The sequence below is a fragment of the Notolepis coatsorum genome (genome assembly GCF_963971535.1).
Source record: "Notolepis coatsorum genome assembly, chromosome: 12".
Classification (NCBI taxonomy): domain Eukaryota; kingdom Metazoa; phylum Chordata; class Actinopteri; order Aulopiformes; family Paralepididae; genus Notolepis; species Notolepis coatsorum.
In genome coordinates, this window is record NC_140176.1 from 96,351,841 (window position 1) to 96,369,058 (window position 17,218).

The 17,218-nt window shown below is 46.3% G+C and overlaps 1 protein-coding gene across 3 annotated transcripts in view; it reads left to right on the plus strand.

The window, feature by feature from the left end:
• Positions 1-17,218, plus strand: part of pam (peptidylglycine alpha-amidating monooxygenase) — a 285,043-nt gene that overhangs the window by 225,706 nt on the left and 42,119 nt on the right. For all 3 annotated transcript variants that reach the window (XM_084326103.1, XM_084326105.1, XM_084326104.1), the window contains exon 22: positions 3,473-3,569. In XM_084326103.1, coding sequence (XP_084182229.1) covers positions 3,473-3,569 — 97 coding nt within the window. The remainder of the gene's footprint in view (positions 1-3,472; positions 3,570-17,218) is intronic.

The window sequence follows — 17,218 nt, forward strand, 5'->3', positions numbered from 1 at the left end:
GATGCTTCTAACTCATCCCTCCCTCATCTCCAGCTGTTTCAGATGCTTCTAACTCATCCCTCCCTCATCTCCAGCTGTTTCAGATGCTTCTAACTCATCCCCTCCCTCATCCCCAGCTGTTCCAGATGCTTCTAACTCATCCCTCCCTCATCCCCAGCTGTTCCAGATGCTTCTAACTCACTCCTCCCTCATCTCCAGCTGTTCAGATGCTTCTAACTCATCCCTCCCTCATCCCCAGCTGTTCAGATGCTTCTAACTCACTCCTCCCTCATCTCCAGCTGTTCCAGATGCTTCTAACTCACCCCTCCCTCATCTCCAGCTGTTCAGATGCTTCTAACTCATCCCTCCCTCATCCCCAGCTGTTCCAGATGCTTCTAACTCACTCCTCCCTCATCTCCAGCTGTTCCAGATGCTTCTAACTCATCCCTCCCTCATCCCCAGCTGTTCCAGATGCTTCTAACTCACTCCTCCCTCATCCCAGCTGTTCCAGATGCTTCTAACTCACTCCTCCCTCATCTCCAGCTGTTCCAGATGCTTCTAACTCACTCCTCCCTCATCCCCAGCTGTTCCAGATGCTTCTAACTCACTCCTCCCTCATCTCCAGCTGTTCCAGATGCTTCTAACTCACTCCTCCCTCATCCCAGCTGTTCCAGATGCTTCTAACTCATCCCTCCCTCATCCCCAGCTGTTCCAGATGCTTCTAACTCACTCCTCCCTCATCCCAGCTGTTCCAGATGCTTCTAACTCACTCCTCCCTCATCCCCAGCTGTTCCAGATGCTTCTAACTCACTCCTCCCTCATCCCCAGCTGTTCCAGATGCTTCTAACTCACTCCTCCCTCATCCCCAGCTGTTCCAGATGCTTCTAACTCACTCCCTCCCTCATCCCCAGCTGTTCCAGATGCTTCTAACTCATCCCTCCCTCATCCCCAGCTGTTCCAGATGCTTCTAACTCACTCCTCCCTCATCCCCAGCTGTTCCAGATGCTTCTAACTCACCCCTCCCTCATCCCCAGCTGTTCCAGATGCTTCTAACTCACTCCTCCCTCATCCCCAGCTGTTCCAGATGCTTCTAACTCATCCCTCCCTCATCCCCAGCTGTTCCAGATGCTTCTAACTCACTCCTCCCTCATCCCCAGCTGTTCCAGATGCTTCTAACTCACCCCTCCCTCATCCCCAGCTGTTCCAGATGCTTCTAACTCACCCCTCCCTCATCCCCAGCTGTTCCAGATGCTTCTAACTCATCCCTCCCTCATCCCCAGCTGTTCCAGATGCTTCTAACTCATCCCTCCCTCATCCCCAGCTGTTCCAGATGCTTCTAACTCATCCCTCCCTCATCCCCAGCTGTTCCAGATGCTTCTAACTCACTCCTCCCTCATCCCCAGCTGTTCCAGATGCTTCTAACTCATCCCTCCCTCATCCCCAGCTGTTTCAGATGCTTCTAACTCACCCCTCCCTCATCTCAGCTGTTTCAGATGCTTCTAACTCATCCCTCCCTCATCTTCAGCTGTTTCAGATGCTTCTAACTCATCCCTCCCTCATCTCCAGCTGTTCCAGATGCTTCTAACTCACCCCTCCCTCATCTTCAGCTGTTTCAGATGCTTCTAACTCATCCCTCCCTCATCCCCAGCTGTTCCAGATGCTTCTAACTCATCCCTCCCTCATCCCCAGCTGTTCCAGATGCTTCTAACTCACCCCTCCCTCATCCCCAGCTGTTCCAGATGCTTCTAACTCACCCCTCCCTCATCCCCAGCTGTTCCAGATGCTTCTAACTCACCCCTCCCTCATCCCCAGCTGTTCCAGATGCTTCTAACTCACTCCTCCTTCATCCCCAGCTGTTCCAGATGCTTCTAACTCACTCCTCCCTCATCCCCAGCTGTTCCAGATGCTTCTAACTCACCCCTCCCTCATCCCCAGCTGTTCCAGATGCTTCTAACTCACCCCTCCCTCATCCCCAGCTGTTCCAGATGCTTCTAACTCACTCCTCCCTCATCCCCAGCTGTTCCAGATGCTTCTAACTCACCCCTCCCTCATCCCCAGCTGTTCCAGATGCTTCTAACTCACCCCTCCCTCATCCCCAGCTGTTCCAGATGCTTCTAACTCACTCCTCCCTCATCTCCAGCTGTTTCAGATGCTTTTAACTCATCCCTCCCTCATCCCCAGCTGTTCCAGATGCTTCTAACTCACTCCTCCCTCATCCCCAGCTGTTTCAGATGCTTCTAACTCACTCCTCCTTCATCCCCAGCTGTTCCAGATGCTTCTAACTCACTCCTCCCTCATCCCCAGCTGTTCCAGATGCTTCTAACTCACTCCTCCCTCATCCCCAGCTGTTCCAGATGCTTCTAACTCACTCCTCCCTCATCTCCAGCTGTTTCAGATGCTTCTAACTCATCCCTCCCTCATCCCCAGCTGTTCCAGATGCTTCTAACTCACTCCTCCCTCATCCCCAGCTGTTTCAGATGCTTCTAACTCACTCCTCCTTCATCCCCAGCTGTTCCAGATGCTTCTAACTCACTCCTCCCTCATCCCCAGCTGTTCCAGATGCTTCTAACTCACTCCTCCCTCATCCCCAGCTGTTTCAGATGCTTCTAACTCATCCCTCCCTCATCCCCAGCTGTTCCAGATGCTTCTAACTCACTCCTCCCTCATCCCCAGCTGTTCCAGATGCTTCTAACTCACCCCTCCCTCATCCCCAGCTGTTCCAGATGCTTCTAACTCACCCCTCCCTCATCCCCAGCTGTTCCAGATGCTTCTAACTCACTCCTCCCTCATCCCCAGCTGTTCCAGATGCTTCTAACTCACCCCTCCCTCATCCCCAGCTGTTCCAGATGCTTCTAACTCACCCCTCCCTCATCCCCAGCTGTTCCAGATGCTTCTAACTCACTCCTCCCTCATCTCCAGCTGTTTCAGATGCTTCTAACTCATCCCTCCCTCATCCCCAGCTGTTCCAGATGCTTCTAACTCACTCCTCCCTCATCCCCAGCTGTTTCAGATGCTTCTAACTCACTCCTCCTTCATCCCCAGCTGTTCCAGATGCTTCTAACTCACTCCTCCCTCATCCCCAGCTGTTCCAGATGCTTCTAACTCACCCCTCCCTCATCCCCAGCTGTTCCAGATGCTTCTAACTCACCCCTCCCTCATCCCCAGCTGTTCCAGATGCTTCTAACTCACTCCTCCCTCATCTCCAGCTGTTTCAGATGCTTCTAACTCATCCCTCCCTCATCCCCAGCTGTTCCAGATGCTTCTAACTCACTCCTCCCTCATCCCCAGCTGTTTCAGATGCTTCTAACTCACTCCTCCTTCATCCCCAGCTGTTCCAGATGCTTCTAACTCACTCCTCCCTCATCCCCAGCTGTTCCAGATGCTTCTAACTCACTCCTCCCTCATCCCCAGCTGTTTCAGATGCTTCTAACTCATCCCTCCCTCATCCCCAGCTGTTCCAGATGCTTCTAACTCATCCCTCCCTCATCCCCAGCTGTTCCAGATGCCACACGACATCGTGGTGAACAAGGACGGCGCTGTGTTCGTCGGAGACGCCGGCTCGGACTCCGTCATCAAGTTCACTTCTGAAAGTAAGTCGAAGCCACGTTGAGTATTTCCACTGAGCCACGTTCATTAACGAGGCCTAATTATGCAGAACCTTTCAAGTATAAAATGAACTGATTCGGTGGGGGGGTTTATTAAGGGATGCCAAAGTTTTCCTGGACTGGACTGATTTGCCTTATCAATGAATTACTCAAACGAGTGGATTGTTTTCATGTAAATTATGGTGCCGGTGGTTACGGTCAGTTTAAAGAAGCAAGCTGAGGCTTGTGACTTAAAGGGATAGTTTGGATTTTTAGACATTAAGTTGTATGAAATACTTGCCAGAAGTGTAGTCGATGCAAAGCCATGAGCTTTACTTAAGGAGTGCCGTGGTCAGAGCTCTGGCTGGCTTCTGAACAAAGCGGGAAGCTTTAGACCAGGGGTAGGCAACCCATATTTCAAACAGGCACTCCATGTCAAAAAGGTTGCTGACCCCTGCTTTAGACGGTCAGCAAACGGCAGAAACAGGGTCACGGAACCATGAGAGAAGTTTTAATCCACACCACAACATGCAAACAAAAGATTAACCGTTTCCAAAACAAAACCATAGTCCTCCAGCCTTTTGAAACCGCTGAGCTGCATTACCTGAGACCACCACAAATTCATCGATAACTGCGTGAAATCGATAAGTGCCGTCACAAAAATATATATATTATTTAACGTTAGTTCATAGTGTGTGTGTCATGGACCAACTACAGCATTGCAAAAACTACAGTGAGTGCACGTGACACACACACGCACGCACACATTAAATACTTTTCTTTTTCTTTAATAAAAAAGTATTAAAAAAAATTCTTCTTTTTTTACATGCTAAATAATCATTTAAAAAAATCTATATTTATCGATTCTTCCAAATGGCATATCGTCTCAGCCTTACTATAGTGCCAAGTGATAGCAGAATCTGAAACACTATAGTGCCAAGTGATGCAGAATCTGAAACACTATAGTGCCAAGTGATAGCAGAATCTGAAACACTATAGTGCCAAGTGCTGCAGAATCTGAAACACTATAGTGCCAAGTGCTGCAGAATCTGAAACACTATAGTGCCAAGTGATGCAGAATCTGAAACACTATAGTGCCAAGTGATGCAGAATCTGAAACACTATAGTGCCAAGTGATGCAGAATCTGAAACACTATAGTGCCAAGTGCTGCAGAATCTGAAACACTATAGTGCCAAGTGATGCAGAATCTGAAACACTATAGTGCCAAGTGATGCAGAATCTGAAACACTATAGTGCCAAGTGATGCAGAATCTGAAACACTATAGTGCCAAGTGATGCAGAATCTGAAACACTATAGTGCCAAGTGATAGCAGAATCTGAAACACTATAGTGCCAAGTGATACAGAATCTGAAACACTATAGTGCCAAGTGATGCAGAATCTGAAACACTATAGTGCCAAGTGATGCAGAATCTGAAACACTATAGTGCCAAGTGATGCAGAATCTGAAACACTATAGTGCCAAGTGATGCAGAATCTGAAACACTATAGTGCCAAGTGATGCAGAATCTGAAACACTATAGTGCCAAGTGCTGCAGAATCTGAAACACTATAGTGCCAAGTGATGCAGAATCTGAAACACTATAGTGCCAAGTGATGCAGAATCTGAAACACTATAGTGCCAAGTGATGCAGAATCTGAAACACTATAGTGCCAAGTGATGCAGAATCTGAAACACTATAGTGCCAAGTGATGCAGAATCTGAAACACTATAGTGCCAAGTGCTGCAGAATCTGAAACACTATAGTGCCAAGTGATGCAGAATCTGAAACACTATAGTGCCAAGTGATGCAGAATCTGAAACACTATAGTGCCAAGTGATGCAGAATCTGAAACACTATAGTGCCAAGTGATGCAGAATCTGAAACACTATAGTGCCAAGTGCTGCAGAATCTGACGCTGGAGGACCGTGGTGTTGTGTTGGAAACGGGTCACCTGCATGTTGCGTTTCCCATCACAGGACTTGGTAAGTAAAGCTAAAAGCTGTTGCATCGACCAGCTGTGCAAATCCCCAGTTCAGCTGGGAAGAGTCTGGGTGGGGGAAGTGAATGATTGTCGCATTAGCATGTCATTAGCATCCTGCTTGTGGAAGTCAGTGGGTGGCATGAAACATTGTAAATGCTGTCGCTAAGCAACATTCATGCGTCATGCCCTTTGACCTCCCCTAATCTACTTATCATAATGTTCAATCAGTATTTGTGAACATGACAAATTCCCTCCCAAAGCTATAACAGAGTGATGAGTGTAATAATGTGATTAATCCTTTTGGTTTGCGACCCCTAAACACAGAATGCCTGGTTGCGACAACAGGGGCACATGGTCGCTCTTTAGTGGCTGCTCTCCCCAGTATTTCTGGACGGCCCTTCTCCCGTGTCCTTTCCCTTCTGTGTTCAAAGAGCACCTTCAGTTGACACTCAGCCGCACAGCCACACGTGCCTCCTAAGTGCTCTTCAAAGGCGCCCCCACACACACACACACACACAGGGACACAGGCGGTGGTGGTGAAAACTGCAGAGCGGTTTATTGAAGTGGATGGCAGGATGTTGTTACAAGCCAGAGCAGATGTAATGTGTGGCAGACTTAACGATGACCTCGATGCATATTGATTACCTCAATGTGCAACAGGTCTGATTTAGCTTGACCCAGGGCAGGTGTGGCTGATCCCAGGTCTGTTTAGCTTGACCCAGGGCAGGTGTGGCTGATCCCAGGTCTATTTAGCTTGACGCAGGGCAGGTGTGGCTGATCCCAGGTCTGTGTAGCTTGACCTAGGACAGGTGTGTGGCTGATCCCAGGTCTGTTTAGCTTGACCCAGGACAGGTGTGGCTGATCCCAGGTCTGTTTAGCTTGACTCAGAGCAGGTGTGGCTGATCCCAGGTCTGTTTAGCTTGACCCAGGACAAGTGTGTGGCTGATCCCAGGTCTGTGTAGCTTGACCCAGGACAGGTGTGTGGCTGATCCCAGGTCTGTTTAGCTTGACCCAGGACAGGTGTGTGGCTGATCCCAGGTCTGTTTAGCTTGACCCAGGACAGGTGTGTGGCTGATCCCAGGTCTGTGTAGCTTGACCCAGGACAGGTGTGTGGCTGATCCCAGGTCTGTGTAGCTTGACCCAGGGCAGGTGTGGCTGATTAGACCAGCCGCCCACACGACGCCACAGTAACGTGTCCAGCTCTCATGTTTGTGAGTTAGAGCTCTTGTACTGTGTAATGAAATAAGACGTAATATTCTCCCGCTCTGCAAGTCACTCTGATCCAGAGTGACACCCCGGCTGGATGTCAACGCTATGGCAAGTGGTTGGGGTCAAAATGCAAGTAATGCGATTAATTGTGTGTAAAAAAAATTAAAAATCTCAAATGAATAGAAAAAAAGTGTGTTAATATTGACAGCCCTAATATATATTATAGTTATATAGTAATTTATCATAGTGTGAATATCCCCAGACCAGACCTAGAGATCGTATGGAGTCATAGATACCAGCAATTTCATGCTAGTTTATCGGGAGGAGTAGAAAATTGCACTCAAAGCATGTAATTTAACAGCCTGGTCTAAATGGTCCTCATCAACTTCAGACCTTCACACCATGTGCTTAGTCCACGTTATTTGTACAGTACGCGGTTGGATCTACACGGTCCTCCTCACAAATGTATGGAAAATCCTCACAAATACCACCTTGAACACTACATGGATTTCTTTATTAATCCCCTTGGGAAAATGCAGGGGTCGTTATGAATATACAGTATATGGATTTCCACATGCATGGTGATGATGAATCACAATGTGTTGATGATTACACCCCTCTGATATCGGCGTGCTGCAGTGTATGTAATTAAATGTATTGTACAGATTAGTACCACCTGGAATATTTGTAGTTTTATTTGCTTCCACAGAGGCTTATCATGTGGCTGTTCTCGCAGGGAATTGCGGCAAATAATTGGCTTTTTGTATAGAAACAGAGCCATGATTAGCAGAAAGAGAGTTGTTGAAGCAGTTTTCCTGTCTGTGTTGGATTACGGAGATGTGATTTCAGCAGCTTCCACTATTAAGCCTTTAGACTCTGTTTACCATTCAGCCATTAGATTTATCACCGGTGATAGTTATGGTACTCAGTGCCATTGTATCCTATATACAATAAGGTTGGTGGTCCTCTCTGGCAGAGAGAGACATAAGTTGCATTGGAATCTGTTTCTTTATAAAGCCATAATTAGAGATTGTCCAAATGATATTGCTTCTTTATTGGAATGGACCACTGGACCCTGTCGTACACGATCCAGTGATTATCTTACACTTAGAGTGCCTAGAGTCTGTACTGAACTTGATCCAGTGATTGTCTTACACTCAGAGTGCCTAGAGTCTGTACTGAACTTGGTAGATGTTTTGGCTTCTCTCTTTACCTCATGGAATACCCAGCAGGATGCTTTGAAACTAGACACTAGAAACTCTAGTGTCTATGGGTCGGTTTAGAAGGGTCAGTCAGGGTCAGTGTCTGTCGGGGTCAGTGTCTATCAGGGTCAGAGGTCAGGGTCAGGGCCCCTCGCCAAGGAAACATATCCAGGAACCCTGTGTAGTGACCTCACGCTGTCACGCCTCTGTCCCTCGTACCTTCAGCCCTGCTGTCACACCTCTGTCCCTCGTACCTTCAGCCACACTGTCACGCCTCTGTCCCTCGTACCTTCAGCCACACTGTCACACCTCTGTCCCTCGTACCTTCAGCCACACTGTCACACCTCTGTCCCTCGTACCTTCAGCCCTGCTGTCACACCTCTGTCCCTCGTACCTTCAGCCACACTGTCACACCTCTGTCCCTCGTACCTTCAGCCACACTGTCACACCTCTGTCCCTCGTACCTTCAGCCCTGCTGTCACACCTCTGTCCCTCGTACCTTCAGCCACACTGTCACACCTCTGTCCCTCGTACCTTCAGCCCTGCTGTCACACCTCTGTCCCTCGTACCTTCAGCCCTGCTGTCACACCTCTGTCCCTCGTACCTTCAGCCCTGCTGTCACACCTCTGTCCCTCGTACCTTCAGCCACACTGTCACGCCTCTGTCCCTCGTACCTTCAGCCACACTGTCACACCTCTGTCCCTCGTACCTTCAGCCACACTGTCACACCTCTGTCCCTCGTACCTTCAGCCCTGCTGTCACACCTCTGTCCCTCGTACCTTCAGCCACACTGTCACACCTCTGTCCCTCGTACCTTCAGCCACACTGTCACACCTCTGTCCCTCGTACCTTCAGCCCTGCTGTCACACCTCTGTCCCTCGTACCTTCAGCCACACTGTCACACCTCTGTCCCTCGTACCTTCAGCCCTGCTGTCACACCTCTGTCCCTCGTACCTTCAGCCCTGCTGTCACACCTCTGTCCCTCGTACCTTCAGCCACACTGTCACACCTCTGTCCCTCGTACCTTCAGCCCTGCTGTCACACCTCTGTCCCTCGTACCTTCAGCCACACTGTCACACCTCTGTCCCTCGTACCTTCAGCCACACTGTCACGCCTCTGTCCCTCGTACCTTCAGCCACACTGTCACGCCTCTGTCCCTCGTACCTTCAGCCACACTGTCACGCCTCTGTCCCTCGTACCTTCAGCCACACTGTCACGCCTCTGTCCCTCGTACCTTCAGCCACACTGTCACACCTCTGTCCCTCGTACCTTCAGCCCTGCTGTCACACCTCTGTCCCTCGTACCTTCAGCCCTGCTGTCACACCTCTGTCCCTCGTACCTTCAGCCCTGCTGTCACACCTCTGTCCCTCGTACCTTCAGCCACACTGTCACACCTCTGTCCCTCGTACCTTCAGCCACACTGTCACACCTCTGTCCCTCGTACCTTCAGCCACACTGTCACACCTCTGTCCCTCGTACCTTCAGCCCTGCTGTCACACCTCTGTCCCTCGTACCTTCAGCCCTGCTGTCACACCTCTGTCCCTCGTACCTTCAGCCCTGCTGTCACACCTCTGTCCCTCGTACCTTCAGCCCTGCTGTCACACCTCTGTCCCTCGTACCTTCAGCCACACTGTCACACCTCTGTCCCTCGTACCTTCAGCCACACTGTCACACCTCTGTCCCTCGTACCTTCAGCCCTGCTGTCACACCTCTGTCCCTCGTACCTTCAGCCACACTGTCACGCCTCTGTCCCTCGTACCTTCAGCCACACTGTCACACCTCTGTCCCTCGTACCTTCAGCCCTGCTGTCACACCTCTGTCCCTCGTACCTTCAGCCCTGCTGTCACACCTCTGTCCCTCGTACCTTCAGCCCTGCTGTCACACCTCTGTCCCTCGTACCTTCAGCCCTGCTGTCACACCTCTGTCCCTCGTACCTTCAGCCACACTGTCACACCTCTGTCCCTCGTACCTTCAGCCACACTGTCACACCTCTGTCCCTCGTACCTTCAGCCACACTGTCACACCTCTGTCCCTCGTACCTTCAGCCCTGCTGTCACACCTCTGTCCCTCGTACCTTCAGCCCTGCTGTCACACCTCTGTCCCTCGTACCTTCAGCCACACTGTCACACCTCTGTCCCTCGTACCTTCAGCCACACTGTCACACCTCTGTCCCTCGTACCTTCAGCCCTGCTGTCACACCTCTGTCCCTTAGGGATGAGCCCAAACGTTTGAATGTTCGAACCTTGGTTTGTTATGTTAACATTCAAATTTTTTATTTGTAATACAAAAATTAAAATAAAAAATAAAAATTAGAGAAGAAATTTCTATTAATTCTGTTTAAACCAATGGGGTTTTTCTTCACAGTTCCAGATACAGATTAGGCTACACTAATATTATAGTATTAAAAGAAACTGATGAGTTATATTCATTAAAGAAAGTTGATTTAGTTGGGGTGGGCCTTCTCCCTGGCCTGGGTGCGTGTATCCTTTCCGCAACGGAATTCGGTTTCCGGGTTCCTCTGATTGGCCGCGACCCCCACGTGACCCGGCCCCCTATCCACCGCTCTGCCGCTGCCGCGGACTCACTCGCTTCCTCAATTTATACGCATGGAAGTATTGACTGAATGAATGAATGAAAACTTTATTTACCAGATTGCAGAATGGGTACAATACAGTACGGCTCAATACACACAATTGTTAAGGGGATGCAGACCTGAGAAAGACGTTTGTCTTGTTTACATCAGGGTCCCCCATTTTCAATTCATATAGAACGACTACGCCGTAACAAATCATTAAAAAAATATACCGTTAACTGGAATATGTTGTGCCTTTACACATATGTTTGATTATGTAATTGGTTTGTCATGACAAACAAATAAAAAAATCGCGATTTACCCGCTGGCTACAACAACACTCAGTGACTGCATGTAGTCAGAGCCAGAGCTCAGCGATGCCGCTCGCGGCAGCACATTCTCGCTGTGGGCTGAGCTCTGGTGTCCGCTGGAGCAAGCCAGAGACAGCCGGCGATGCGATATTTTATTTGTTTGTCATAGTGTTGTCAAAAATATCGAAGTATCGATACATATCGATACTGAATATTTAAAATGGTTTCGATACTCATTTCCCGAAATACCGATACTTTCTGCAGTATCGGTACCAGCTGGCGAGTGTTCTACCGCAAGTTGTTGACACGCTGTTCAGAGCACGCTTGCCCCTCCGCCTCCTCCGAGTCCAGCCCTCCCCCTCACAGAGCCGTCTTCAGTTTGTAAACAAACATTTTAGCTGAAGATGGCAAATGCAGAGCCTCCGCAACTTGTGCTTGTGGATAAAGAAAACAGCAGAAGTGCTGTTTGGAGGTACTTCGGGTTTGAAGTAAACAACGAAGGACAAGATAAAGATGCCCCAATGCTATTTGCAAGCGGTGTTACAGAGCAGTGCCAACGTGGATCTCCATAAAGAAATGAAAGAGGTTCGTGACAGCTGCTCTTTCAACGTCACTGTGACTGAAGCATTAAACCATTAACTCTAGTTTAATACATGATACGTTGTCTACTGATGGCGCATAATATCAACAGCTGATTCGTTGTTAGTAACGTTACAGCTACCAGCTAACGTTAGCTACTGCTAGCCGTTAGCTCCATTAGCTTAGCTTAGCTGGCCACATTTATAATTACTGCATGGATAACGTTTAAACGTTATGTCGAGGTCATACAATACTACAGTCGACATAAGGTTAACGTTACCCCGTTTCCATGAAGTGTTTAAATAGCAGCAATCTTGTTGAAAATGTAACGTTACTAAAATGCTCCGAGCATAGTCTCTCTCTCTCTCTCTCTCTCTCTCTCTCTCTCTCTCTCTCTCTCTCTCTCTCTCTCTCTCTCTCTCTCTCTCTCTCTCTCTCTCTCTCTCTCTCTCTCTCTCTCTCGTTATCTTTAAATAAAAATCGAAACTGTTACTAACTGTAATACAAACAGTTCAGTTTGTCAGGTACATGCAACACAGATTATAGTGTTTACATCTGTCTGCTTGAGAAAATACCATGTTCTGCATCTGCAATATAAATGATTGAAGTGAGATGAACAGTTATTTTTAAATGTGTGATCTAAAGATAAACAAAGGGTTTTAAAAGTGTTATATTTATCTTCTCTTATAGTACCAGAGAGAAGCTGAGGAGAATCAACCAGCAACAAAAGCTAAATTTGTTTAAAAAAAAATATATATATATATATATATATTATTATATTGTTACGGCGTAGTCGTTCTATATGAATTGAAAATGGGGGACCCTGATGTAAACAAGACAAACGTCTTTCTCAGGTCTGCGTCCCCTTAACAATTGTGTGTATTGAGCCATACTGTATTGTACCCATTCTGCAATCTGTTAAATAAAGTTTTCATTCATTCATTCATTCATTCAGTCAATACTTCCATGCGTATAAATTGAGAAAGCGAGGGAGACCGCGGCCGCTCGCTCTGCCGCGTGCGGCAGCGGCAGAGCAGAGCGGTGGATAGGGGGGCGGGTCACGCGGGGGTCGCGGCCAATCAGAGGAACCCGGAAACCGAATTCCTGGGGGTCTGGGGCTGGAAAGTTGATTTAATAAAAAAAATACTAATTTAATCAGATTAATCACTTTATTCAAATTGAGGATTTAGTAACAAAATATATATATATATATATATATATATATATATATATAATTTTTTTTTTTTATTAAAAACGAAGGTTCGAAGGTTCGTTCGAAAAACCCTGACGAAGTTCGAATCTTATGTCCCTCGTACCTTCCCTGCTGTCACACCTCTGTCCCTCGTACCTTCCCTGCTGTATGATCTGGAAGAAAGACGACTTGTGTAAACACGACATGGGGCTGAACCCGAGAGCGCTGAGAGGAACCACCACAGGCCGCCAGCGCCACGTCTTATGTAAAGCACCCTGGTGTAAGGGGCTCATTGAATCTCCTCGCGTCCTATACGAAGATATTTCCGTAGGCCTCGGAATGTCTCATGAGGAGATCTGACCACGCTCCGCAAATGGGAGATTGTTATGCTGTATATTATGGGATGGGATGGTGTGAGAATTCTTTCTGGATTATAGTGACCCAAAATGATCACGGTTTTCTGTGTTATCGTGGTGTTGTTGAAATGTGCTGAACATTTTCAAAACGCATCAAAATCGTTTGCCCACATTTTTATAACTAAATGTTTTATAAATCGGTTAAAACTATCCCATAAATAAACAATTAATGACAAATAGAATGATCAGCAATATGCACTGTTTGCATCAACATTGACACTTTCTCTGCCACGCTTATGTACATCCTTATACCATCCTCTGCCAGCTCTATTTGTCTATGGAGAAGTTCCCCTTCTTTGCAGGGCTATAACTTTTTAAATTGTATTGCTAAATTGACATTACTATGGCCCATTCAACGTCAATTATCTATCGTTCAGGATGTAGGAACGTTATACTTTTTCATTCACATATTCATACTAAAATACGGTCTAAAGTATAAATATGTTTTTATCGTTTTCTGCAGCATTCTGCAGAACGTGATTTATAGCCCTAAATGCATTATATTGATGATCAAATACAGTTTGATAGCGATCGGCGCCAGATAAAAAATTTCAAATGGACGTGCTTCTAGAAGTTACTACTTGTCATCTGATGTTGACCGGATGGGGGGGGGGTCGTTTATAATTCCGTGGCCAACGTTAGATGATTCATGTAGTGTGGGTGATATGATCATTATAGCAGTTTGTATCGAACACGGTAAAAATAAACGCTGAAACTTACCCCAGTCTCCTCGGGCCGTTGGGCGATGAGCGTGGAGCAAAAAGATTCCTATTATGGGGGGCGGCTACGTGGCGTGGTGGGCAAGGCGCTCGCCACGAATGACGGAGACGCTGGGCTTGCCTGTTCGAGCCCAGCGCTCCACATTGCTTTCAGTTTAGCTGGTCGTTCATACTAATACACATTGGCCGTATTAGGGGGTGGGAAACTGATGGGTGGGGATCGGGCGTTGTGGACAGCGACTCCTACAGGTCGGTTGGTGCGCCTGCGTAGTAGAATCAGGAAGTGTCGAGGGCAGCGTGAGCCTCCCACGCGTTACTCCTCGCCACTGAGAGATCGAGCTGCGCAGGTGAAAAGATGCGACTGCTGTTACCTCAAGTACCGGAGGGGACTTGTGCTATGTATGACTTAGTCCACATTGCAGCCGGCTTGTGGGAGGCAAGAAACAGCGTTCGTGACAGGGGAGGGTTGAATTGGATGATACGAAATTGGGATGGGAGAAAATATAGAAAATGGGAGAAAAAGTGGATAAAAAAATAAAAATAAAATCCTATTATGGGATGTTGAAATATACGATCCATCTCCAGGTTGTATAATAGTATATATGTCCAAATCATGTTGTTTATCGAGTTATTGGTAACGGATCACTATCCATTGTGTCGAGCTCGAGTCCCGGGACCTATAGCGAGTGGTCGGACCGAATTTGGATGAGCACCAGTTTCCGTTTCCGGTTTGGGCGATCCGCCGATCGGCCACCGTTAGAGAGTTGAGAGGGGATCAACAGTAGATCTCAAGTCTCCACGGGAGAAATATGATTGCGATCACAGATTTTTGAAATATTGATCTCAATGACGTGTTACGGCGTCATTGGCAGAATTAGCAGAATTAGCATGGCGGGGAATGACGAGTTAAGGCGTCCTTGGCGATTAAAGTGTTAAAATAACAACATAACCATTTCAACACAGGAAATGCAGATGATGGTGTAAGAGTTTCAATAAACAGAAAATGTCAATGTATAATTTTCTTTATCTGTTTGATAAGGTACAAGGTTTTTGTTAGAACAAAGAAATGTTATTATCTGTTTGCTAAAAATGTAATCAAGAATATACTGTATTTATTTTCTTTAACCTTTATTTACCCAGATTAGACCTCAAGTTTCAATAGCAACCTGGCCAAGCAGGGCAGCAGTACAGCCGTTTCATACAGTAGATCAGTGGTCACCAACCGGTCGATCTTTGAGAATTTCCCTGTAGATCTTTCCCTGAATTTATTTATTTTTTATTATTATTATTATTATTTTTAGATCTTTCCCTGAGAGTCCACATTACAGTTCTACTTTTGTTTTGATGTGAAAAGTGATGCTGCATAAGATGACTGCACTTATCACTGACTGAGAAAGTACATATTGCAGTTCTACTTTGACAAACATAATTTACAATTAGCATTTTATAATGTTAATAATATGAGAGTCCACATTACAGTTCTACTTTTGTTTTGATGTGAAAAGTGATGCTGCATAAGATGACTGCACTTAGCACTGACTGAGAAAGTACACATTACAGTTCTACTTTATGAAATGCTAATTGTAAATATGTTTGTCGATGTTAATAATATGAGAGTCCACATTACAGTTCTACTTTTGTTTTGATGTGAAAAGTGATGCTGCATAAGATGACTGCACTTAGCACTGACTAAGGCCCTGTTTAGACGGAAACGCTAGCAGGTGAATCCGCAAAAATATTTTTTCGGATGTGCCTTTAGTTTATACGGAAACAGCGTTTTTACGGGGTGAAACCGCAAAAAAGTGAGACTACCTTCCAGGGTGGAATTCCTAGAAACGATAAACCTTTGCGCTATCATCTAAACCAGGGGTGTCAAACTCATTTTCACAGAGGGCCACATCAGCATTATGGTTGCCCTCAAAGGGCCAAAGACCGTAATGTAAAATAAATGTAGCTATACATTTACATATTGTTAAACATGGTGTTTCTGTATTTATTACTTATTCAAGTTATACATATTGCATATTAATTTGCATAAATGTAAAAATATATGTTAGTTTATGTTATTTTAACAAATAATTTTAGTTTATCAGAACCCCATATTACTCCACCAATCAATGATCAAACCATTCAAGTAAATAACAAAGAAGAATATCATCAAATACAAGCTATGATATTAAGTTTGTTCAAAACCTTTTTGTCACAGTCAAGAGGGGCAGAACTAACAACTGTGAGCTGCAAAGAACACGTGGGACAGATGTAGCAGATGTTACAAAAACAAATGGCTGCACACAACCTTGCAGAGGCCATACATCCAACTAATGGAAGATAGTTTAATTAACTTTAATTAACAGATTGCAGAATGGGTACAGTACAGTACAGCTCAATACACACAATTGTTAAGGGGATGCAGACCAGAGAAAGACTTTCAGGGTCCCCCATTTTCAATTCGTAATGAAATTGCTATTATGTGTCTGCATGAACACACAACTGTAACTGTACTCAAAAATAACAAAATAAGGGTTGTCTCAGTTCACAACTATATTGGTCAAGTTTTGGGTGGGACTTGTTTGCGTCCCTACAGCTTCTTATTCAATTGAGCGAGATGCTCGGTTATGTCACACAGCCAGTTTGCATCTGACAGTTCAGACAATATTTCTTCAACCCTTTGTTACCTATTCCGCCTGGATATTTTTTGTATTTTGGGCTGTAAAATTGTCAAAGAATGTCTGAGGAGTAAGTGCTTTTGGCTTTTTTCCTTTGTTACCTCAGATGTTCAACATACATGTATGTGTAAGAATGTGTAATAACTAAGGCTGTCAAAGTTAAAGCTTTATTAACGCATTAACCCACAATTATTTTAACACTGCTATTTTTTAACCCAATATTAATGTAAAAAAAAAAAAAAAAAAAAATTTTTTTTTTAACCTGAGCTCTTGGGGGGCCACATCAAATGACGTGGCGGGCCGGATTTGGCCCGCGGGCCGTGAGTTTGACACCTATGATCTAAACTGTCAAACCGCATAAAACGATGACGAAAGGGTTGTCAAGGCTCTCGTCGCGCGTACTGCTTACATCACAGGCATGCGCCAGTAGCCTAGAAGCGTAAACAAAGCATGTCTGATTCTATCCATGGCGATCACCTGAAGGCTACATTGGCAGTACTTTTAAATACACAAGAATCTGTCCCGCGGCGTGACTGGACCCACTGTCTGTGAGTGACTCTGCTTTGGTCCAATCACATTCCCCACCCACAGTCTGCGAATCAGAGGCAGAGTAGGGCGGGTCTTCACAGCACGTCATGTGACATATGCGCCAATCGTGTGACAGCGGGGCTCAGTCATCTCGAGTCGTTAACAGCCTCGTCTGCACGGAGAATTCCATCCCAAAACGCTAGTCTAAACGCAAAATTAAAAGTGAGACCGCAAGACGACTTTTGCGGTTTCTGTTCAGACTCTCTCCATCTAAA